Source organism: Tachypleus tridentatus, chromosome 3, assembly GCF_004210375.1.
Source record: "Tachypleus tridentatus isolate NWPU-2018 chromosome 3, ASM421037v1, whole genome shotgun sequence".
Classification (NCBI taxonomy): domain Eukaryota; kingdom Metazoa; phylum Arthropoda; class Merostomata; order Xiphosura; family Limulidae; genus Tachypleus; species Tachypleus tridentatus.
Genome location: NC_134827.1, coordinates 75454324 through 75479969, shown reverse-complemented (window position 1 = coordinate 75479969; position 25646 = coordinate 75454324). Strand labels below are relative to the sequence as shown.

The 25646-nt window shown below is 35.1% G+C and overlaps 1 protein-coding gene and 1 long non-coding RNA gene across 3 annotated transcripts; both read left to right on the top strand.

The window, feature by feature from the left end:
- The first annotated feature begins 3136 nt into the window (after nt 1–3136).
- Nucleotides 3137–9159, top strand: LOC143247219 (uncharacterized). The gene is made up of 2 exons (XR_013026439.1): nt 3137–5054; nt 6326–9159. It is a non-coding gene; the product is annotated as an uncharacterized LOC143247219 (long non-coding RNA).
- Nucleotides 9160–11767: 2608 nt separating this feature from the next.
- LOC143247217 (muscle LIM protein 1-like) lies at nt 11768–24049 on the top strand. Of its 2 annotated transcripts, XM_076494924.1 has the most exons (5): nt 13391–13499; nt 16252–16370; nt 21757–21881; nt 22704–22878; nt 23641–24049. In XM_076494924.1, the coding sequence occupies exons 3-5, from the start codon at nt 21767–21769 to the stop codon at nt 23669–23671; spliced, it is 321 nt and encodes a 106-aa protein (XP_076351039.1). In that variant the 5' UTR covers nt 13391–13499; nt 16252–16370; nt 21757–21766; the 3' UTR covers nt 23672–24049. The 2 variants fall into 2 exon arrangements, with proteins under 2 accessions (XP_076351038.1, XP_076351039.1); XM_076494923.1 differs by lacking the exon at nt 16252–16370 and having other exon boundaries at nt 11768–13499.
- Nucleotides 24050–25646: the final 1597 nt, after the last annotated feature.

Here is a 25646-nt window from a genome sequence, read left to right as displayed (position 1 = left end):
TAGCTCATAACGTAGTTTTGTGCTTAAGTTCAAACCATTAATTCAAAATTAGAGACGGCAGAAAACCATGACAGACAAAATAGATACATTTACCAATAAATCGGTTTACTTCTTTCCGTCCAGTATCGAGTTTAAAACTGTCAGAACGTTATGTTTCAGACCTGTCAGTTTATGTGGTGAATGTTATCGATGAAAACAAGATGTAAAAACGAAGAACGACAAATTTACTTTCTTGAATTTGTTGTAATATTAAACCCAAAACTTAGTTTGAATCTACAACATTAGATGACACTAGCTCCAACTATAACATTATGAATAAAAATAAGTATTTGTTAAGCCTTATAACTGTAGAAACATCCACAGACTCTTCCATACATTAAAATGCTTTTTGTTTGTTTTCAGATTCTTAGTACTCTTACCTGAAGGTCCGATAAGGGGGCCGAAAGCTTGTAAATTAAAGCAAAGTATATTAACGTGCAGAAAAGTACATCTACATTTCAATATAACAAAATATATGTTATTGAATGCTATTGTATACCGTTAAGAAGTATTTAAGTTACACAACGTATAACTTCTCAGTTTTGTTTTATCCTGTCTATTTGTAGTCTTTTTTAAACTCTTATGCGGAGCACCATGAACAAGACAAAATGACATTCGATATTAAACTATGACTATTTATAATACTAAATAAATTTATTAACCCAAACTCCAAAATTGTGTTAAATCATCTTCAAAAACTTTAAGTTATGATTCGGTTATCATGTTTTAATCAAACAAACCAACATCTTCTTTTCAGTTTACAAAACTCTGTGGTACCACTGTTGGTGTCTTCATTTATAAACTGAGTAAATTTTTTAAATTAGCTTAACTCAGTTTGTGTTTGAATTGTATAAAATTATAAGAGTAATATCGATTCCCTGCAATGAAACAATTATCTAAATTTACAAAGAATTGTAACAAAATTAACGAAAATCTGTTATGATCTATATAATGGTCAATAAAGTATATGGTCTTACGACTTATAAAAAGTAAAGTTAACTGAAGAGAAGTAAGTGATTTGTATTATCAGAGAAGCATTGTGGTCAGGAGAATTGTAAACTTGACTCCTTGCATATTATTATTTTAACCCAAACTATTACCAGTTTATTCTTTAAGTAAGGTTTTTGTTCTGTACAATGTATCTTTCGTTCAGTCAAGGATTACTGAATAATAATACTTTAACTAATAAGTTTTATTGATGAAGAAGATTGGTGGCCTCTCTGAACAGACATTGGTCATTTACTGTTCAATACAACTATGTTGATTCCGTCCACTCAATGCGTAAATTGTAAATCGCATCATTTGTAATTATTGTCTTAAGATAAACTATTGCCATCTATGGGTAGGAATCGTTAATAGAAGTCTGAAAATCGTAACGTTAATAATTATCATACAAAGTTTTTTTGTGAACCTTCTACAGTTTGTTTGTTCTCTACTACTTTATGTAATATATTAATTTTCATTGAAGCAAGTTTTATAGTTTAACACTAAGTTATCCATCTTAAAGTGTCCTTTCAATGTTACGTTGTCAAAAATGAATCAGAAAAGTTTAAAATCCATTACTTCCTGTACAAACAAACACCACATGAACCATCAAAACGTAAACATCACGCCTTTGCGAAATGCTTCAAAGAAATCTTATTTTTGTTGGTATCTATGCAAACTAAATAATGAACACATGCATTTAGCAATCTAAAGAAAACTAACCACTATTTTATTAAAACATCTGTTTCCTAAAGGCGTTTAATGGGCACAACTTAATCTTTCTTAAGTTAATCTTATAAAAAAAATTGAATAAGTGTCGATCCATATACCTTCCTTTAGTGGCTTAACGGTAAATCTACAGAATATCGGGTCAATGAACTGTGTTACGATGCCTATGTCACTCATCATAGGCGCCCACAGAAGTACACGTTTGTCTGGTATAAGATTTTACATTATAAGTCAACAGACTAAAATAACATATTGTGTGTGCCTGAATACAAACAAATTTACACTTTTAATAAGAATTACTAAAAATGATTAGTTTAACTATGATGTTACGTTTGGATAATAATACGTGTAACTGTGAAAGGTAAGGGCGCCTATAGTTTGTAACATCAGACATTCTTTTGGCAGAGTCTACCTTAGTTTGAACGTGCTGCTTTAAAATAAATTATTCGAAAGGAACCAAGACATTCCTTCCCAAATCACTATTGAATTACCAGAAAGGTGTACTGGAAACAGTATTAAATTAGTTTTAGGATAAGTGATAATTATTTTACACCAGTAAAGAAAATTGAAAGGTTTGTTTGTTTGGAATTTCGCACAAAGCTACTTGAGGGCCATCTGCGCTAGCCGTCCCTAATTTAGCAGCGTAAGACTAGAGGAAGGCAACTAGGCATCATCACCCACCGCCAACTCTTGGGCTACTCTCTTACCAACGAATAGTGAGACTGATCGTCACATTATAACGCCCCCACGGCTGAAAGGTGCGACCGGAATTCAAACCCGCGACCCTCGGATTATGAGTCGAACGCCTTAACACACTTGGCCATGCTGGGCCAAGAAAATTGAAACGGTATATTCTTAATTATTATTACAAGCGTTATTACTATTATTGTTAACTAATAATGGTGTATTTATTTCTTTAATTAAAGAGTTATTAAATAATTAAATCTATCAATAAAACAATTTCTATATTTTTATCATTTAGATTTTAATATGGTTCAGTAGATGGATATCCCTTTTCAAAACTCTGTTACTGTCCTTGTAATGCTCCCACGTCTCATTTAAAAACGTCCTCTACTTTTACTTTCAGGTTTATTCTAGTTGCATGTTAAAATGCATTACTCTAGTGACTTCGGACTTACAACTCTATAATCCGGAGTTCGATTCCCCATGTGGGCGTAGAAGATAGCCCAATATTGTTATACTTTTAAACGTATACTAAAAGCAGCCCTCAAGTGGCACAGCAGTATGTCTGCGGACGTACAACGCTAGAAACCGGGTTTCGATACCCTTTGTTTAACTTCATGCTTAAGTACAAACAAGCAAACAGTACAAAACGGAACATATCTAGATATGATATTTCTTTGATATTCTAGTATACGTTACAGCTAGCCTCAGATATCAGTGTTATTGTGTAAACATACGTAACGTTATTAGCTTAGTAAAAGATAATAGAATAATCAAAATAATTTAAACGACATTCGGGTCTTGTAGTACTTTACCTACGATATGTAAAACAATATGAATCGGTTAACTTGAATGAAAGTCAAGTATTTAAAGATCACTGATCTGATGTGGAGTTGAAAGGATTACGGATCTAACTTAATACTGTGTATATCACACAATTTCTTTCTGTCATCACTTTAAAATTAATTTAGGAGTTTAACATTTAGATGTTTCCTCAGCTTAAGAACAATGGGACCAATGGAAGTCAGCCAAAAAGAAAAAGAAAAAAGCTTTTGTGAACTGGTTTCAAATGTCTGGAAGTATTGTTCGCAGAATGGCTGTTTAGATTTCAACAAACACATTAACGAACGAGACGCTATTTATATTAGCAAACTGCTTCTCGACAATCGTTAAAGTGTTGATTGCGTTAATTTGATAAAGTATTTTACTGTTTTGAACTTCGTGCAAAGCTACAGGGCTACCCGCGCTTGCTGTCTCTAATTTAGTAATGGAAGACTCAAGGGAAGGCAGCCAGTCTTCACCACCCGCCATCAACTTTTGGGTTGCTCTGAAAGGGCGAGCATGTTTGGTGTGATTGATAATGTGTCACTTTTTTGTGTCACAACACATCTGTGTCAGGTTAAGAATTATTTACTTTTCACCATATGTCTCCCGCTGGTACAGTGGTAAGTCTTCGGATTTACAACACTAAAATTAAGGGTGCGATTCCCCTCGATGGACTCAGAAGATAGCCCAATGAAGGCCCGGCATGACCAGTTGGGTTAAGGCGTTCAACTCGTAATCCGAGGGTCGCGGGTTCGAATCCCCGTCGCACCAAACATGCTCACACTTTCAGCTTTCAGCCGTAAGGGTGTTATAATGTGACGGTCAGTCCCACTATTCGTTGATAAGAGAGTAGCCCAAGAGGTGGCGGTGAGCGATGATGACTAGTTGCCTTCCCTCTAGTTTTACACTGCTAAATTAGGGACGGCTAGCGCAAATAGCTCTCGTGCAAGTTTGCGCAAAATTCAAAACAAGCAAACAAACAATATATACATATATTACTAATCATTACTTCTTTGAACTAACCTGCCTGTTTCTCAGATCTGACTAACCAGAAAACTAATAATCTAAATTAGATTCCGTGACGTCAGTAGTTATTAATGACAGCTTGTAAGCCTGCAGAGTTGCCGGTGTGTCACAGGGAGCACTCAGCAGTCAGGCTGGAGATTTATAACGTTACAAACCATATTTCGATACCCGTTACAGACACAATTGTTTGGCTTTTTGGTTAGGGGGCGCTCGAGTCACAATCTGATGGTCAAGGGTTCGAATCTTCGTCACGTCAAACATGCTCGAGTGGGCGTTATAAGTGATGGTCAATCCCATAATTCGTTGGTAAAAGATTAGCCCAAGAGTTGGCGGTGGGTGGTGATGACTAGCTGCCCTGACTCCAGTCTTACACTGCTAAATTAGTGACGGCTAGCAAGATTAGTTCTAGTGTAGCTTGGCGCGAAATTCCAAAACAAACAAAGAAATATAAACTCGTCCACCAGTAAGTTAGATTAGCCTATACGTGACTGTTTTTTTTTAATTCAACTTATCTTACCCACAAGGTGATTTCGGTTGTCTCTAAACTTTCATACACTAACAACCAGATCCATGGATTAATTGCGTGATAATTTATATAATACTGTGAGTTTCTACAACAACTGTAGAACAGGAATGTTGCACAAATATTTTTTTTATGACACTCTTTCTCCACGTGAGGGAAATTTAAAAAAAGTACGTAACGAAAAGAACATCGTGCACTTTTGTACAGTATACGTATCTGGTACATTCGGGAAATTTATTCTCTGGTAAGTTTGGTTCCTACTTTTTGGTTTATTTAACACATATTTCCGTTTTGTGGCTCTTACATAACGTCACGTTTTAAATTTTGTGTTACATTTTTAGCCAATAAACGCATAGAAAGATAGAAATGGAATGGAAACAAATTACTCAGCGAGGCAGGACGTTGTCCAACACTCCGATAGCAAAGGGTTCTGTATCAACAGTGTTCAGGTTCATATTAGTTCTCTACGAACAGTGTTAAAAGTTCATACCAGATCTATATCTAAATGGTTCGGGTTGATATCGGATCTATATATATAGGTTTCAAGTTCAGAACTGGTTATAATTTAGTGGTTTTCAGGTTCAGGTTCCATCTGTAAACAGGAGGGTCAGGTTCAGCTTCAGAATTGGTTCTGGATGATAACGTTGAACCTTGTAACCGTTGGCTTCGTCATTGTTGTTACACGTTGATCTAGATAGGTGGTTATTGTTCTGGTAGAAAGTTAATACATAAGTAAAACAGGCTACTAAAAGCTAATTTTATTAACCTGATTTTCTTATTATGTCACAAAAATCATCTTCGCCAAAGCGAAATGTCTTGAGTTAATTAGATTATTTTGGGTTTAAAAACAAAGTCCCTTCTGAGTATTAAATAAACTATTGTTTTTAGGTTAGATGAAGATCGAAAAGCTATATTTAAACTTCGAAGTAACGAAGGTGCCTTAGACAATAGAAATTTGACTGAAACTGGACGTTTCTAAAGCGAGACAAGATTAGAGTCCAAAACATTGGCCCCCTAATGGCACAGCAGTATGTCAGCGGACTTACAACGTAATAAACCGGTCTACAATACCCGTGGTGGGCAGAGCACAGATAGCCTATTGTGTAGCTTTTGTATTTAACTTGAGACAAAAAACCAAATAAGGGAAGTGGTAAGGCAACTGATTTACCATGCTAAAATCAAGGGTTCGATTCCTTTCGGTAGACACAGCAGATAGCTCAATGTAACTTTGCTGTAAGAAAAACACACAAACAACTCGTTAAATTAAATCTGTTAATTACTAGGCTAATATTTAGTGCTATCTGTGTAGCTAGATTACTTTGATTAAAAGTTAATTAAAATTATGTGATAAATTAATTGCATATAAACAAGAGAACTGACTTTGTCATTGTTGTTTCAAAAAGGTAAAATTGACTTGTTAATTATGTAATTTTATTTTTTCGTTGTTATTGTAAATTAGTTATTGTCACTAATACCTGTTTTTCTGATCTATGAAAAATTCTTACACAATCTAAGTTTCAGAGAGACGATGGACAGAGAGCAGACAGTCTATTGTGTACAACAACATACGCTTTATGTACCTGTTTAACAAATAAGGAAAGCCTAGAAGGTCAGATCTGACCGCATACCCATTATATATTATACATGTAAAAACGGCTGATATTGGTAGAGAAAGCACTGTGTAGAGGAGAGAACAACGTTTCGACCTTCTTGGGTCATCGTCAGGTTCACAAAGAAAGAAAGAGGTAATTGACCGATAGCTGACCACTTGTTTGAAGACGATTGTGTAATTGAGTGTAGGAATGTAGAGGGCGCGTTTAGATGTTGGATATATTTATTAATATAGATATAAAGGTGTTCCTTTATATTGGTTTATTTTGGGTTTAAGTTATTGTATAAGTAAGGCTTCTTTAATTTTCAGTTTGTTTATGTTTGTTTCTTTATTTAGTATTTAGTGTTTTCTATGGTTATGTTGTGTTTATTTGACTTGCAGTGTTCGAAAACGTATGAAGGTGACTTTTTGTGTTCTTTAAATCTGGTTCCCATTTTACTGCTTATGTCTCCAATATAGAAGTCGTGGCAGTTATCACATTGTATTTTATAAATAATGTTGGTGTGGTGTTTGTCAGTGTAGGTTTTACATAGTACAGACCTCAGTTTTGTGCCTGGTTTTTGAATAAATTTGGTATTAACTGGAATGTCATATTTTGTTACTAATTTTTGCCAAATGTTTGTTATTTTTCTGCTGATGTCAGGAATATATGGTATACAGCAGTATATGGTTTCGTGATTTTTTAATTCGTGAGATATATTTACTTTTGTTGGTTGATTTTGCTTTCTGTCTAGGTGTGTGTGTATAATGTTTACTACGGTTTGTGGAGGAAACTTATTGATGTTGATGAAGTATTGTTTTATTTTGTCTAATTCATCGTTAGTTTTATCTGGTGAGCATAGTTTTATGGCTGTGTTTATTTGGTTTCTTAATGTGTTGAGTTTTTGTTTTGTTTCATGTGCTGAGTTTCAAGGAATGTATAGTCCAGTATGGGTGGTTTTCCTGTGGAATTCTGTTTTAAATTGTGTATCGGTTTTGTAATTTTGAGGTTAAGAAATGATATTTGATTGCTTTCTTCCTGTTCACATGTGAAGTTAATGTTGGGATGTATAGAGTTAATCTGATTGAAAAAGTTAAGTGTGTGTTCTGTAGATGTGAATCCCGCAATCGTGTCGTCTACATATCTGTACCAGTATAGTGGTGGATGTAATGCTGTGTTAATTGCTTGTGTTTCAACTTGTGTCATAAAAATATTGGCTAGAACTGGTGATACTGGATTGCCCACGCTTAGGCCATTTGTTTGTATATAGTTGTGATGGTCTTACTCCCCTGGTGGCTCTAAGATATATGAAGGAGTTTGGTGACAATCGGACCATCGGCTCGTTAGTTATAATCTTACACAGAAAACACATCAATGTTCATGCTTCATTGCGTCAGAACGCCCGGTACGGCCAGGTGGTTAGAGCGCTCGACTGAGGGTCGCACTTATTTTAAATCGATTGGTCACTAATCACACATGTCCAGAAAATTTTGTACTGTATAAACCTGGCATTTAGTTTAAACCTCAGAGTCTGAGGGTCGCGGGTTTGAATCCCTGTCACACCAAACATGCTCGTCCTTTCAGCCGTGGGGACATCATAACATTACGGTCAACCCTACTTGAAGTTGGTGAAAGAGTAGCCCAAGAGTTGGTGTTGGGTGGTGATGACTAGTTGCCTTCCCTCTAGTCTTATACTGCTAAATTAGAGACGGCTAGCGCAGATAGCCTTCATGTAGCTTTGCGTGAAATTCAAATAAACATTGTGTCAGATTTTGTATTTTTTGCATATGATTTTTAGGGTATAAACAGCAACGTTGCTGGTTATTGAAAGAATAACGGCACACGCACAAAAAAAAATTACCGAAAAATGGTCAATAAGTGTTTTGAATGTGAGGTCTTGATTTAAAAAAAAAATTCACTCACGCATGCACATAGGAACTTAGAAAATTATCTTTGTTTGTATGTTTTTTTTTAAATACAGTTAAAAAAAACGTTAAAATTTCTGTCTAGTGTTTTTGCTACATATTTTTGTGCTCGAGGTTCTGTGAAATAGATCCCAAGCTCTGTGCTTAGCGTCACCTACCGTTTTAAGTTATTTTAGAAGAGTATATTCTCCCACAAATTTTGCAGGGTGTGAGTAATGGTTAACACCGAACTGTAATTCTCAGAGTCCACGGTTCACGTTTCGTTGCAGTAAAACCGCGCTCCGCAATTTGGGCTGTCTATTCGGTCAGATCTCCCTATTCGATTAGACCAGTTTAATAACTGCAGCGCAACGGATTAACTGTTCTGTGTTTGCACCTCGAGGACTCGAGTCCAGGATGTTAACGCTCTAAGATCATGAACTTACCGTTGATCACTGGGAAACACACGGTGACGACAGACTGAAATAACCGTATCGATTTTCTGTTTGTAATGTTAGGCCAGTTAGGGACAATAGACTGGGCTAGTAGCATCGGTTCTCTAGTTGCAACATCTTCACTACCTAACCTACCCTGAGTGAGAAGTAACACATTCCACAAGAATGACATCACCCGCAGTCCTTTTTTGTCTCCCAGAAACGTATACCTCTCAAGAACTGAGTTACTATTGCGGGAAAATTTGTGGCTTTTGTCAATTGCGACAAGTGAATTGTCTCATTTTTTATCGAACTTGTATCGAACATGTTTCAATAACTAAATGTAAGTAGTTACAATTTGGACAGATCATTGTGTTAAACAGGGGAAACAGAATTATATGTCGAGGAGGTTTCTACAAGTTAGGCTTGGTTGTGTTTTTTGTTTGTTTAATTTGTTTTCATTTTAGAAAGTCTGAAAAGTGTTTAGTCAGTGCACTTTTCTTCATATCTCCATATCAGTGATAATTCACAATTAAACTAAATTTCGTTTTTCTACGTTCAAGATAGAATTTCTTGAATTTGTCTTACCAGTTACAATCCAGAAGCAAACTAGATATTTTTATACAGTAAAGCATTTCCTGAACATGTCTTATTAGTTATAATCTAGAATTAATTTAATGATCGTTTTTATACAGTGCACAATTTTCTGGACATCTGTGATTAGTGATCCATAGGGTTAAACTAAATTCTAGGTTTATACAGTACAGAATATTCTGGACATCTGTGATTAGTGATCCATAGGGTAAAACTAAATTCTAGGTTTATAGAGTACAGAATTTTCTGGACATCTGTGATTAGTGATCCATACGTTTAAACTAAATTCAAGCTTTATACACTACAGAATTTGGCCCGGCATGGCCAAGCGCGTTAAGGCGTGCGACTCGTAATCCGAGGGTCGCGGGTTCGCATCCCAGTCGCGCCAAACACGTTCGCCCTTTCAGCCGTGGGGACGTTATAATGTGACGGTCAATCCCACTATTCGTTGGTAAAAGAGTAGCCCAAGAGTTGGCGGTGGGTGGTGATGACGAGCTGCCTTCCCTCTAGTCTTACACTTCTAAATTAGGGACGGCTAGCACAGATAGCTCTCGAGTAGCTTTGTGCGAAATTCAAAAACAAACGAACAGTACAGAATTTTCTGGACAATTGTGATCCATGGGTTTAAACTAAGTTGTCAGGTTTAATACAGTACGGAATTTTCTGAATATATTTTTCCTAGTATTTGGTTTTTCTCTTACACTTACAAGTACCTCTAAGATTATTTTCTTCATATTTTAATAATATTTGTGAATCTAAAATTAAGCATGAACACTTTATAATTTAATAATATTAACCATCAATCATTGAACACATTATAATTTAATAATATTAACCATCAATCATTGAACACTTTATAATTTAATAATATTAACCATCAATCATTGAACACTTTATAATTTAATAATATTAACCATCAATCATGTAATACACGTTATTTCTGTGTTTAATACCAGGGAAGGCGCTACACGAAAGTTGGAATGCTTGGCTCTCTGCCACATACTTTTTTAAAATGTCGTTACGTCTTTCCCCAAATGTGTTTTTTTTTATTTCCTACAAGTAACGATACTTACAAGCAGAGGTACAAACCCCATATTTAGCTGTGTCTATTAGTGTATATGTGTCATCTCGAATAAATATAAAAACGTGATGTAATAATAACATGAAACGGAATTCAAATCCCTTTTCTTAATGCTGTAATATTACGCAACATAAATTAAATCTAAACTGTGAAAAGTTACTTCTCACCACAGTGATTCTAACACACTGGTTGAGGACTATTTAGTCACTTGAATAAGTTTCAACCAGACCACTTTTTACCTTAAAAACTAATGAGTTACAGGAATAAAAGTCCAGTGATTAACACAACGCACTGTGGATCCGCTCCACTCCCCTGGTATATCTGCTAAATAAACGAATCATGCTTCATACTTTGGGGTTCTTCGTATTATAAAAGTGACCGTCAAATCCCACAATTTGATTAGAGTAATCCACAAGCTGAAAAGGGGTTCTGTAATTCAACCCAAAAGTAGGAGATGGGTTCTGTAACTCGCCGCTTTTCTCTTTAATCCGTCTCTTCAAATCTGTAGTTGGCTGACGAGCTCTAAAAAAATAAAATAAAGCGATAATGTTTATTTAATCAAACCAAACAATTAATGTTGGTTCATCACGTTCTCTTCACGTGAGTACAAACAACTTTTACCATTTTATTTTAATCAGACAACTTTCAACAATATTTCATTTTTTATTTTTTTTTTTTTTTGCTAGTTCAATTTCAAAGATCAAAATTAGGTAATGTTCAGAAAGTGTTTAACAGTTCTTTCTGGACTAAGTTTTGTATGATTTATTGACACTTTGCGATCTCTGGTGTAAGGCTTAAAATAAAAGATTTTCAGTAGAGAAGATACATTGCGAATGTCAGTGTAACATACCTTATTGAAACTTCTTTAAATTGGTTTTATTTATTACAGAAATTTCGTTTATTGTTTAAAGAAGCAAATACACTGGAAATAATCAACAAGTACGTATACTACAAAACAGAAAAACATATTTTTACTAACGGAACAATTCGAGATCAGTGGTGGAATAAAGCAATATTCTGAGGAGACAACTGTCTCTCCTATATGCACACACGATCTTAAAACCCGCCCTGGTGTAGATTTAGTGTGAAAACAGAAACAAATGTAATAAGAAATAAAAATTTCTGTGGAAAACTAATGAATTTCCTTTTCAAATTCGGTCAGTCGATTAAGGTACTCGACTCGTAATCCGAAAGTCTCGGGTTCGAATCCCCGTCACACCAAAACCTGCTCGCCTTTTTAGATGTGGGGGCGTTATAATGTGACTGTCAATCCCACTATTCGTTCGTAAAAGAGTAGCTCAGTAATTTGTGGTGGGTGGTGATGACTCGCTGCCTTCCCTCTAGTCTTACATTGCTAAATTAGGGACGGCTAGAGCAGAGAGCCCTCGTGAAGTTTTGCGCGAAATTCAAACCAAACCAAACAAACCTTTACAAGTTTGTCAAATTACTTTAATTATTTCCTTGTTCTTTTTTACTGAACGATATTATTACCAAAGTTTATAAACCGTGTAGCCATTTTAGTTATATCCAGAATTTGATAGAAAAGAAGCAGGTTACATAATGTTTATTTTTTAGGAAAACTAGTTAGGTGACATATTTTGTCCTTTGCGAATAAGTCGTTTCAAAAAATCGAAACGGACTATACAGGTTGATATAAAACTTTCGTTTGTTTGTTTTAGCGTAAAACATCGTAAGAGGCTATCTATTATTCTGTGAGAAGTCGGGCCCCGGATTTAGCTCCGCTGAGGAGAAGGAGTAAAAGTTAGTCAAAATCTCTGTTGTGAAAATAACGTTTAATCTTCGGTTCGTTGGTCCTTTGTTAATCCGTGTACTATGTTTATGTGGTGTCCATATGTGGTCATTTTGACCATTTGAGAAGCAATATTTTATAAATTAAATTTTAAGTTGGTTTTACAATTACAATAAGTTTTGGTCTCAGGTGTAGTTTTAATTTTATTTTCCCTCGTCTTGGCTAGACAAGTAAGATCCTTTTTACAGTCCACTGACAATGCTACTTGTAGGTTTTGATGTACTCAATGTTATTCGTGGACGCTCTTTACTTGAATTACACGTTTTGGTGAATAACAAAGAAATTTACGAACAAACAGCAGTATCTGATGATAACTAGCCACATTCTTATTCAAACACATCTGTAGGTTTAATGGCTCTACACAACAAAGATTCAAAGAAGCCTCAACACAGAGGTTACCAACCACCTCTTACATCATCACCTTACTGCAGCGTGAATAAATGCTAAACCATAGACTTTATTACTCCTACTTTATTACTAGCGCAGATAGCCCTCGTGTAGCTTTGCATGAAATTCAAAACAAACCAAACTTTCCTAAGAATACCAGAGTTAAGAATTTAGGGATATTACTGTTCTGATTTTGTCAAACTTTTGAAACTGAAAGAAAACAAGTGATTCATATTTGAATATATGAACTCAGAGGAACTAAAAACCTAACTGCAATTATTACATGTCGTTCACATTTTTCACCATTTTCATGAGTGCACAAAACGTACGCTGGGCATCTCTTTTGTGTTTCAAAAACAAAAATATCAACGTGACCCAAGTTTGACTTAAACATTCCTTTTCTGTTACTCATTTCCCTATTTATAATAACTTCAATATTTTATATCTGCGCTTTAGAAGGCGAGTAGGGTGCGAAACGAAGAATCAAACCATTTGTACTTTTGAAAACATGGGAGAAATAATGAACCATGCTTTAAGCTGTCCGTGTCTCCGAATAAAACTTGTTGCTAACATATTACCTTCCTGATCTTCATCCGAAGAAACCCGACACTTTGTAACATTGTTGACCTAACATCTAGGCTTAATTCGCTAGGGGAAATATCTACGTAACATGTAGGTTCGTCCAAGACGCCCTATATGTCTTGTCGGCTCGTTTCTGTTCCCAAGCTGAGGGTTTGTTTGTAATTGTTGGGTGACGTTTCATGTGCGGGTCGTGTGCAAACCATATGAAAATTTGCCTTTTCGTCCGAAGACCACACATTAAAGTTGTGTCTTCAGTTGGTTGCTGTCTAAGACTACGTAGTTTTCTTGTCGGTCCGAACTAACAGGTAAGAAACATAATGTCACTTTTGTAAAATTCATTTAGTGTGCAAATCATTGGTGATAATCGACTTCCTCAAGTGATTTTTGGTAATTGTCATTTCACGAAATGACGCGATAATTAAGTTTATTTATAACAATGTTGACGTGAATAGTAATTAAATCAATTTGTAAATTTCGATATCACCTTATGCAAGTGTTGATTGTGTTGTTAATAGTGCACGTGTACAACATTAACAGAAAAGTGTTTCATGTTAATCGCATAGCTACAGAATGGGCTATCTGTGTTATGTCAACTACGGATATCGAAAGCCATTTTTAGGGTTATAAACCTTCAGAATTATAAGGTGAGCCACTGAGGAAAGGGTCGAAAACACAATGACTGTTCACAGATAATTTAACAAAAACTTGAGCGATCATGTAGTGGTATATAATTAGGTTTACTAACATAAGCACTCTGTATTAGCTTGGTGATAACGTAGATTATATATTTAAGTCTAGAAACACGAACATTAATAATTTTAAGCAGGAGACAGAATGATTTATATGGTAGAAACGCATGGGCTTACTGTGTGCCCATATATAGAAGAAAAGTGTTTTACACACAACCCATTCACTGCACCAGTGTTTAACGATAACACTGTGTAAACTAACATCGTATTTCATTGCATGCCCGAAGCACAAGCCCTCAGGAATTCTATGTTTATATAGCAGCCTGTCTTAGCACACGTCTGAATAGTATATAAAATAACTCAAACTTTACTAAACTGTCGTATGATATTTAAGATATCATACATTTTACCGAACTGGTGCAGAGTGTCTAATTAATGTCTTGGGGTGAATGGGCAGGACTTTATTAATCGTTTTGCGCAATGTCACAATTTATAGAATTTTGTTTACGGATAGCACGTGCTTACGAACGAAATAACACTCAGGACTAATGCCCTCATCACTGGTTAATGTCATCCAATAGGATGACTTTGTATAACGTTATCGGTTAAATTGTATATTATACAATTTATTTAATCAGTTCAGGAAGGATCAGTAGTGACCACCGTACCAACAGTGTGAATCCTGGGACTCATGGTTCGTGCCCCATTACCGCAAAATAACGCACTGCACTTTATAGGCCCGTGTGCTTTATAAGCATAACAACATTTTACTCTATCTCAGTAATAAAAGATCTTTGGAAAAGTAGTCAACTACCTCTGTATGTTTTACACACATTTAAAGAGAAATTTACTTTAGTACAAGAATAAAATAAATATATTCCTCTCGCGCACAACTAAATATAATATTCTAATATTAGTAAATAAAATTACATGGCGATTAAAAACTAGCTTATTAGCTTCGTTACATTAAGTTCAAAATACCAGCAAACACCAACATTAAAAATATATAACTGAAATATGGAATACATTTTGATCCGTTCAAAGATAAAAGGTTTATAGAATATTTTGTGAGTTTTGAGATAACTTGTCAGTATTCTTTCATTTCAAAAATTCAATGGATCGGTGGAGCTTGATAATAAACCTGGTTATAACTGAAATATATTTTTAAGGCCTACGTCTTTCAAACTTCACAAATGAGCCATCGTAATATTTTTTTCATTTATTCAAGATTTCAAATTACAGTCATTTGATGGGTTTGGCTGTCTACTGTGCCACAAATAAAATAGGACCTTGATAATTTTACCGTAGATGTTTCTTGTTTTGATAGATAAAACAAAATCCCCTATCACAAAAAAACAATCTTGACTAAAGCATGTTATATGTTTTATAAATGGTGGCTATGCGGTACAATTGGTATTCAGGAGTGTGCGTGTGTGTGTGTTTTCTTATAGCAAAGCTACATCTGGATATTTGCTGAGTCCACCGAGGTTATTCAGAAAAATGGTAAACGTAAACAGACAAACAAGTCTCTCCACACTCTGAATTTGCTGTTAAGATTTATATAATATCCTGCCATTGTATTTACCTAACAGTGAGTTAAAAAAAAAAACAGACAACCTCTCAGTAACAATAAAAGTAACACATATATGACAATTAGTGTGTAAAAAAAATTACTAATAATTTAGTTCCAATAAAAGCAACACAAGTAAGAAACCAGTATATTGACCTCACTGTGACCGTACCAGTCAGACTTGTTAAATGTATTGAAACATGAAATTTAAGGTTGAACATTTTCCAAATCTGAACTGTTACCTATCATCACAAAACCTTACTTTGTATTTCAATATAGTTAATTATTACAACGTCTTTAAAGTATATACAATTCTGTTTACAGAACTAATAAGTTTTATTATTTGAAACGATATTCGTTTTTCTAGATCAGTAGAAAAAATTTCGCTTCTCCTGAACGAATTTTTATTGAAACGCAAAAAAAAAAGAGCTTGTTAAATATGAACACGTATGCTATATTTTCAGTTAACTGTTCGAAGCATTTATTTTAATGTGAAGTTTTCTCAAAATTCAAGTTCTAATCCTAACTGTCAGGCTGAAAACCCGGTCGATGTCATTTCGTCTCAGCCTACTGTCAAGGGGCCAGCTTATCTTGTTATAGCTGCTTCTATTTTCGGCCTTTTCTAGCTTCTTGTTACGTAGTTGTCGGAAGATGTACCTTATGCTGCCAAAAGCTGTCCGTGTATTAGGTTTCCCTAGTGCCCTAGCATTCCTTATGCTTTTGGCTAACGCTTCCTCGCTTTGGCTGACTCACGAACTTGCTAATTTTAACATGAAAATCTTTCTTATTCCTTTTTAGGACAAGGAAATTTCCGGTACGTTCGTACAGAAAAGACGTAATACAATCCCACTTTAGTCAGAGTAGATAGTTTTTTACTGTTGTGGTCTTGCTGGTGTTTTTGTTTTTTTTAAGTAAAGGTTAGTAGAATTCTTCGCTATTTGTATTTTACGATATATAACCTGAGATATTATAGACACAAAAATAGCGTCTTATAACTAAAGTTGGGCTTAATTCGTGGACTTCGAGTGAACCAAAAACTAATAATGTAAATATCTAATGACTTCATCCTATATGCAAAAATAATAATGTTCTGTCATAACCAACTGTAAACAAATTTATTGGTGGAAAACGAGGGGCAGAAAAAGTTTGATTTGTTTGTTTGTTTGTTTTGAATTTCGCACAAAGCTACTTGAGGGCTATCTGCGCTAGCCGTCCCTAACTTAGCAGTGTAAGACTAGAGGGAAGGCAGCTAGTTTTCACCACCCACCGCCAACTCTTGGGCTATTCTTTTACCAACGAATAGTGGAATTGACCGTAACATTATAAAGCCCCCACGGCTGAAAAGGCGAGCATGTTTGGTGCAACGGGGATTCGAACCCGCGACCCTCAGATTATGAGTCCAACGCCTTAACCCACCTGGCCGTGCCGGGCCACCGTTTGATTTGTAAGTGATTCTATTCTCAAATAACTATTTTCAAGGTGCTGATATCTTTCCCCCAGTCGATCAGCGGTAAGTCTGCTGGCTTGGAGCGATAAAAATCGGAGTTCGATGCCCGTAGTTATGAGAGCACAGACAGCCCATTGTGTAACTTAACAGTAACGAAACTACAAATGTTATGTTGTGGTACCTGGTATTGTATAAATAGAACATTTGGATGATGCTTCAAAAACATTATCTTTGTCCTTATCTCTCTCTTTCACTCACACACACACACACACACACAAAATCACTAATATTGATTGTTTTTCAACACACAGAATTTCTTGGATGTTTGTGATAAACTGAACCCTCACCAAAGTTATATACATGGGAAGCGGAACTATGGGCACCTGCCTCTAACTTTGACCCCGAAGCGAACTGCCCCATTAAACGGGGAATAAAGCTTTATGTTTAACTTTCACTGTTTCAATTTTTAATTCAATAAAAATAACCTGTTCCAAATTAAAATAACGTTTATGTGTTTCCAGTTTAGCCGAAAGGCAATTGGTTTATAGAATTCTTTAAGGACAAATGTCAGTAGAGAAAGCTTTCTTATCAACTTCAGAATGTAATTTCCAAGAAACTACAAAGCTACATAAAGAGTGTCGAATTAAATTTGAAGAGCTTTAGATCACTAGCGCAATTTCAATAAAATATTAAGGGAGGGGACAAAGCTTAACCCTAATTTCTACAGAATACATGAACTTTTGATGACGTACACGTTTCAGAGTTCGTGTACATCAGCTGTAATAACTATAAAGGAAGGAGTGGTTACGAAAAGCAAAAAATAGAAACATAGACATTTCGATTTTGAATTTAGTGTATATGACTATTAGTGACTTCCCATAAACACAGCCCATTAATTAGATGTCTTTACGTTTCTCAAAAATAAATCAATCAATTCAAAGCTTGGATGTGGCTCTTAATCCCTCCTAGTTAACGCCACTGGTTTAGAAATAGACAAAAGGTTTAGGAGATTTATAGCTAACAGGGTTTAAGAATAATCCAAATCTCTTTTCAACTTTATCATCGTTGAAAAGTTATACATGATAGGATTAATTCTAAGACTAATGAGTACTTATGTTCGCTCACTTATAGGCCAAACTGAGCTTTACTTTATTGTTTTAAAACTGTTTACCGTATAAAGCTCTTTTCTTGGTCTTAACATCTTATGAAGTATTTTGATGCTTCTAATAAATTATCATGTTTCATTTATCAACAATTCTACGCCGCTGGAATTTAAAATAATAGACATAAAGATATCTAGTAAAATTCCTATTAACCATATTGGAAAACATTAATTATGTCAATTTAACAGTTTTCTCCGAGACGATTTGCTTTAACGTTTCTTTGCCAGTAGGATCCTTTTTGTTAGGGTTGGGATTCTCGCAACATAAGCAGCGCCTTCTCATATTACTTACACCAATATGATGATTATTGTTAGGGTTACTTCTCTCAGCTTAAACAGCGTCTTTTCATATTACTTATATTAGTATGATTATTACGTTAGGGATAATTCTCCTAGCTTAAACAGCACCTTCTCATAGCATGGTTAGAGCTAACTTTATAGAGCATCATCATACATTATTTAACCTAACAGACCTTTTAAAATGAATTAATCATTTTGTGAAAAATAGTCATGGTAGATAATTTTACTGACAGATAAACAGATTGACAACAGTTAAATTACTATTTCTTCTTGTAGGAGCTGTTTTTTGTATTACTTGTTAACAATGAGTTTCTAATAAGTGTCCAATAATAATAAGAAAATCGCTAAAAATTGGGTTTCAATAACCGTGGTGGGCACAGAACTGATAGTCCATCATATAGCTTTGCTCTTAATAACAAAAAACCAACGAAAAAAAAAGAAAAACATGACAAGTGGTGTAGGTCTAAAAGTGGAAGCTCAGTGGTCAGCATGTCGAACTGTGAAGTCTGTGATTCGTGTTCCGCTACCGTCCTAAAAAATAAAATCGTACTTCGATTTTTGGGGCTCTTTGGTGTATTATAAATGTAACAGTCAAACCTTGTTATTAAATTAGAGTAGTCCACAACTTTGGAGGTAGGTGAGATAGACTAGCTGTTACTGTAGAGTAATAACAGAAAATTATGCACGGCTGTTGCATCGTTACTGTGTACGATATTCAACAAACAACAACATTGTAGTCAATCCACGAGTAGCTTCGCGCGAAATTTACTGAACAATACCCGAACACAACCTCGTAGTGTTATCACACAGCAATAGGGTTGAAGCGAAACCGCATGTACGCTTAACAAGTAGTTGCGAATAGTGGAGAAAGGGGTATTTTATCCTATTCATTAAGAATTAATTAAAACATCAAAAAATAAGTGCAAGACCATTAAAATTATTGAATAACGTGTTGTCAAGTTACGCGTTCTGTCCACTTAAAAGGGCTGGTCAAAACAATTAGTATTTTTGCTTTACGATTACAGAGGTAAAATCGCTACTTGTAGCGACATCTGTTCTTTCCTTAAAATATGTTGACCTATTTAAGTAGCTAATGCTAATATCAGTTTGTATTTGTCTCTACTTAAGTTGACAAACGTCAAATATTAATATTATACTGCGTTTCAAAAGTAGCACCACCATAAATAAGAGTGTTCTTGTATTTATTCAACAAATTTTGGAGAAATATTTTCATTTAAAAATAAAGGATGATGTAATTCGTGATGACGTAAGAAGGTCGAAACGTTGTTCTGTACTTTATTTTAATAAAAGTGTTAATGCCCATACCAGCCGTCATAGAATCCAGATAAAGGATGAAAAGATATGCAAGTAAGAAGACTGTTCGGGTGTTTTGTTTGCATGTTTTTCTATTAAAAATGCAAATGTCATACCCTAAAAACTTTTAGATTTTTGTAAAGGAAATAAAGAAAAGGAATACACAAATTTGTTGAATGTACAGACACGTATAGCTATAACTTTCGCGAAAGAGCTGAACGTAGCCTAATTCCTGCATGCCTATACAGTGAGGTTCACGGTTCGAGATCTGTCGCCGTAAAAATGCGCTCAGAACTTTAGAGTCGTGGATGCGTTATAAGATCAGTGGTGTTATAAAATCTCACGACCCAAGAGTTGGCAGTGAGTGTCGCTGACTAAGTTGCCTTTCCTTGTAGTCTGTCAGTTGTGAAAAAGGGACAGTTGTATGCAGATATTTTTGATCTGCTTTGCACAGATTCTGAAAGAAAGAAATCAAAAATAAAATTACTTCTAACACCTGAATGTCTGTTTATCAGAACATAAAACTATAAACTTTCGTTATATGATGTTGTATTTTTATACAGAATCAGATATATTAGTAAGTTTTATCAAATAGATTACATTTAGTATATGCATCGTCAACGGGAAAACGACACCAGAAGTCATTACTTAAAGACAAGAAAGCGAAACTCCATATATCTGTAATTTGTTTTATGGCGAAACTGTATGTAGCAAAGAATTTTTTTCAAAGAATAAACGTATCTCTGTTTTCTACTAACAGTGACTTCGGCCACAAAAGTTAAAACGCAGCGTTTTTAGGCTATACGTTTGGAGGTGAGGACTGTTGCCCCCCTCAGTAACACAGTAGTAAGTCCATGGTTTGGTTTGAATTTCGCGCAAAGCTACAAGAGAGTTGTGTAAGACCACCCACCGCCAACTCTTAGGCTACTCTTTTACCAACGAATAGTGGGATTGATCGTAACGGTTGAAAGGGCGAACATGTTTGGTATGAGGGGGATTCGAACCCGCGACCCTCGGATTACGAGTAGCGTGTATTAACATGCCGGGCCCGTAAGTCCACGGACTTGTAACATTAAAATATGTAATTCGATTCTCTGCAGTGAATATGGTAGATAGTTCAATGTAGCTTTGCTATGAAACAAACCAGAAACGTTAGAAACAAATATAATATGAGTATTATATGTAAACTAGTAATGTAATACAGTATTTAGGATGGAAATATGAGAGTAAGGAATGGTGCCTAATCCACTAAGTAATTCATCTCAGAAAATTTTTTTAAATATGAACTTTGTTTATTAAGTCTTCATTAGTTTTGATGACAGCCAGAATCATGTGATCTTGGACGACTCTGTGTGACAAGGTAAAAGGTTCGAGACGCCCATCGCTCTCAGATCCACATGATTGACTGGTGGAAACAAGCTTCGCCTGTAATTAGTAGTTTTTAATGTAGTTTTCTCACCAAATTTTAGATATCCTATAATGCAGTACCATTACTTTATTACCCCTTGTTCCATATATTTGTGGGGGAGAGGCTGAATGTCCAATGAACTCATAACCACTTTAACCAATATACTCTCACGTCACCTGAAATGTGGAAAAAATATTGAATTTTTAATAAATACTACGCATACACTGCGCGCAAATATAACGTATAACGTTGGTAAGAGAGTAGCCCAAGAGTTGGCAGTGGGTGGTGATGACTAGCTGCCTTCCCTCTAGACTTACACTGCTAAATTAGGGACCGCTAGCACAGATAGCCCTCGAGTAGCTTTGTGCGAAATTCCCAAACAAACAAAGCTTTGCGCGAAATTTAAAAAACAAACAAATAATCTAATTCGTTTATTTCTGATATAACTTATATGTTCTAATATCGCTTATCGCCGCTTCCCCAAACATTTAATCAAAAATAGTTGATTAATTTAAGCGCTACTAAATGTGCAACTCTTTTAGAAACATGTGCAAAGCTCCAAGTTATAATTAGAACATTCACAGCTGTCATAGCTACACACTTACTCTGATTATTGTACATATAGTATGTTGTAGCTATAAATACACACGTTTTTGCGTTTTTTTTCAACAGTTCGATAACCATGCCTTTCAAACCGGTGGAACATCCTAAGTGCCCGAAGTGTAGCAAGTCTGTGTATGCTGCTGAGGAGATGTTGGCAGCTGGACAGAAGTGGCACAAAACCTGTTTTAAATGTGGTAAGAAATATATTTTACTGTCTATTGTTTAATAGTTCACGGGTCATTTACAAAATATTTCTGTTCTATTAACATGTTAACACTCCTAACTGGTAGATCACTCGCAGTTCGTTTACTAATTAGCCCTCTAGTGACACAGCGGTATGTCTGCGGACTTACATCGCTAGAAACCGGTTTCTATACCCTTGGTGAGTAGAGCAGGTAGCCCATTATGTAGCTTTTTACAAAATAAAAAAAGTTGTGTTGTAACAAAATGATGACTTCTAATGCAGTTCCGATGTGCGTAGCATTAGGTTCCAGGTTATGACAACGCCGGATAACAAGTTGGCGAATGTTCGGGTTTACATGTTTTATTGCTGTTACACATCATTATTGTAGTTTTCCCCCATCAAATCTTAGATATAATAGAGCTTATAATAAAACGTCATATTATTTGTTGTTCCTGTTCCAGATTATTACAATAATATGTCCACGATTTTTTAGGCTTAAAGTATGTTGTTTCAGATTATGGCAAGGTCGGATAAGATGTCCACAACATTTAAGCTTAGATGTCTATTGTTTCAGATTATGACAACGCTGGATAAAACCAAAGCTTTTTTTGCTGTTGTTCAGTACTATAATAACTGCCATAAAAACATCTACACAGCACCGAACTTTCTACTTTCGTTGTACTGATTTTTAACCACGTACAGCCTTTTTCTTAATATAGACACTCTCAGTTATTCTAATTGTACAACTCTAAAACCGGTGTATTCTAACATGCATAATGTAGCCGGTGTGCTGTATTCTAACATGCATAATGTTTGTTCCTTGTAATCTCAGGTCTGTGCCACAAGAGTCTGGACAGCACAAATGCCGCTGAACATGGTGGCGAACTGTACTGTAAGCAATGCTACGGAAGGAAGTTTGGGCCTAAAGGTTACGGTTTTGGACAAGGTGCTGGTACTCTAAGCATGGACACTGGAGCGCACCTAGGCAATACTGAAACACAAATGACGTAAGTAGAGTTTATATTTGTAGGAAAGATGTAGCTAAACGTTTTGTTGCTAGTAGTTAGAAACTAGAGCATGAAAAAATTAAAAACTTCTCCATTTTAACACCTAAAACTCTGAAATTCGATTTGTTTTCGTGTTATAATGGTGAATACAGGGTTAGTTAGTGATACTGACCGAGTTAACTACTACAGTTGATTCATTGACTGTTTTTCTACCTTGACCAATTAAACACCGCAATTGGTTTATCAACCGTTTTCCTTGAAGCGAGCTACACTGTGTACTTTACTAAATTATAATTTTATCTCGTACACTTAGAGAATACACTTTTTTCTCACGTTGCAAGGGAGCGTTGTTCGAGTATTATATATTTTTCTGTCGTTAAGCCAAGGTCAAAGTTAACAATCTGATTGTAATTGAAAGTACTTGACCATTATTCCAAGGAAAATGCTTCAAGCTTTATACATTCGGAATAAATTATCTAAATAAAACAAAACGTAATGCATTCCAACATCTTTGGTCGAAAACATGGGTCATTGATTCGAAAATTACTAAAAGAATATGGCAGCAACCCCAGAAACGTTAGGCTTTAGTTTTTAAATCAAGTTACATTACAATTTAACTATTATGTCGACAGCTTTAAGGTATAACAGTGAACGCTTATATTTGTCACTATCTCGACTAATATTTAGTATTATTGATGAAAAAAGTGAAATTGCGAATTTCAAATTACACGAGTGCTGAGTTTTCAACTTTTCCTTTTTCAGTAACAAACCAACCGATCCCAACTACGGTTAATATTTGCTTTCCGTTCATTAAACCAACCACCAGCCGTCTACAGAAAATAAAAGTACAGTAAGACCTCGACAAATTTTCAACCGGCCAACAACATATTATCGATACAAGTTTATCAAAATAATCCGTCAATAAAACAGCCTATTCATATAATCAGGGCTTTTTCTTAAGTCGTAATTTTTTTTTTAATTTAAAAGGAAAACCCGGATGCTGCTCTGTGTCACATTTGCTTTTTTTATGTAGTTAAAAAAAACGAAAATGTTATCGCCTCTAAGTCAGAAGTCGAAAGTTAATTGTATGTGTAAGAGTATACTGTACAAATAACATTAGAAACTGTGTATTTTAAAAACACAATAAAATACTTGTGTCCTTGACACTAAATCTGTCTGTATACGTCGTTTCTTTTCGAGTCTCGTGACAAATCTAGTGGGTTTTGGATTGGTTAAAAAGTAATAAGTTCGTGGCAAGTTGAATTTATAATTTTAACAAACTTTTTTTTAAACCTTCTTATTGTATAAACCTCAATCGTTATGTTCAAAACATTATTATAAATGGGGATTCGTAGTGAAAACAAAAATTAAAGACACCAATGAACTCTAAATGTTATAAATTTAAAACTTTGTCTGGATTTTGTAGTTAAAACAAATGCGACTCAAATACTGTTTATAAATAGTTTAGTTTAATCTGTCACGTTTCACTGAAGTACAGGAAAAAACAAAAGTTGTATTGTTATAACTTTTGATAAAGAAATTTAATATTCATAGAGAGACAGCGATTGAAGACAAGCATGTTTAATAAATCTTTATATTGCCTAATCTTTGGTTTATAACAACAAAAAACTTAACTTGTGTAATACGACCTACCAATTCTGTTTTTTTTCTTTTTAACATAGTTACGTGATATTGGGTTATGTAGGTCGTGTTGTAGTCGTTTACAGAAGTTAAAATTTATTCAACAGGGCTGAATGGTCCTGCAGCAGAGCTCCCAATTTCAGAACTGGTAAACTAGATTGAAACCTTTGCCAAATTACTAATTATCTTCCTACCCTCCCATACCTTACGCTGTGATAATGGATGTTAGGTTTCAGTGAAGTGGCATATTTAAGTAGGGGCTCACTGATAATTTTGTTAGGATGTAGGGCGGAAAAAAAAATGGTTAGCCCATGGGCCCACATAACCTTAAATTCGTTACAGAGATCTAACTTATTTTTGTGCTAAAAGACCTCACATTTCAGAGAATAAATTACCAACATTAAATTCCATAATTAAAGATAATAATGAGCATAGAACATTCTTCTCCATTTTCTCTATCAACGATCAGTTTATAAAGGTACGCAATGTTGTTTTCATAACAGCATATACGCTTTTCACGTGGAATACTGTACAATTAACATCGCTAGTTCTCATCCGAAAGTCTAAACAAAACAGTAATGCTAAATTTTAATATATTACAAACGTCATGTGTAAAACTACAAAAAACTTTTGAAAATAAGAATCGGTATTAATTAAAAATATTTTCTTCTCTAACCTCAACTGTTGATAAAGCGTTAATGTCTCTTGACTTCTCTACGTTGTATGTTCAACTATTAGTTAGCCATCATCATCAACTCTTACCGATAATTAACGAGACTGATCATAACATTATAGCAACCACACAACTGAAACGTAACCATATTCAGCGAGGAGGAGATCCGAACCCATGGCTTGCCTCAGCCATTATGTCCTGCCCGATATAATTACATATGAAGTAGCTACTGGGTACTATTGAATGAAGGATTTGATTCCAGTTAGTAAACAGTCAAGTGATGAACAATCTCCACATCCTGCAAGTACCAACATCCTACACCTGAAAACACAAGTATGTGCAAAGTGATAAATGCAAGATCTAAACTTACAAAATGGGGACCCATTGACATACTACGTAAAAAAACTACCCTCAGGAACAGTGTCAGTAACATTATTAGTGTGAAGTAACTGAG

What these genes read in the sequence shown, in the direction of transcription:
- LOC143247217 (XM_076494923.1), top strand. Translation starts at nt 21,767, where the DNA reads ATGCCTTTCAAACCGGTGGAACATCCTAAGTGCCCGAAGTGTAGCAAG. An exon ending in CAAAACCTGTTTTAAATGTG is followed by an intron (nt 21,882 to 22,703) that starts GTAAGAAATATA and finishes TTGTAATCTCAG; the next exon opens with GTCTGTGCCACAAGAGTCTG. An exon ending in AATACTGAAACACAAATGAC is followed by an intron (nt 22,879 to 23,640) that starts GTAAGTAGAGTT and finishes TTCCTTTTTCAG; the next exon opens with TAACAAACCAACCGATCCCA.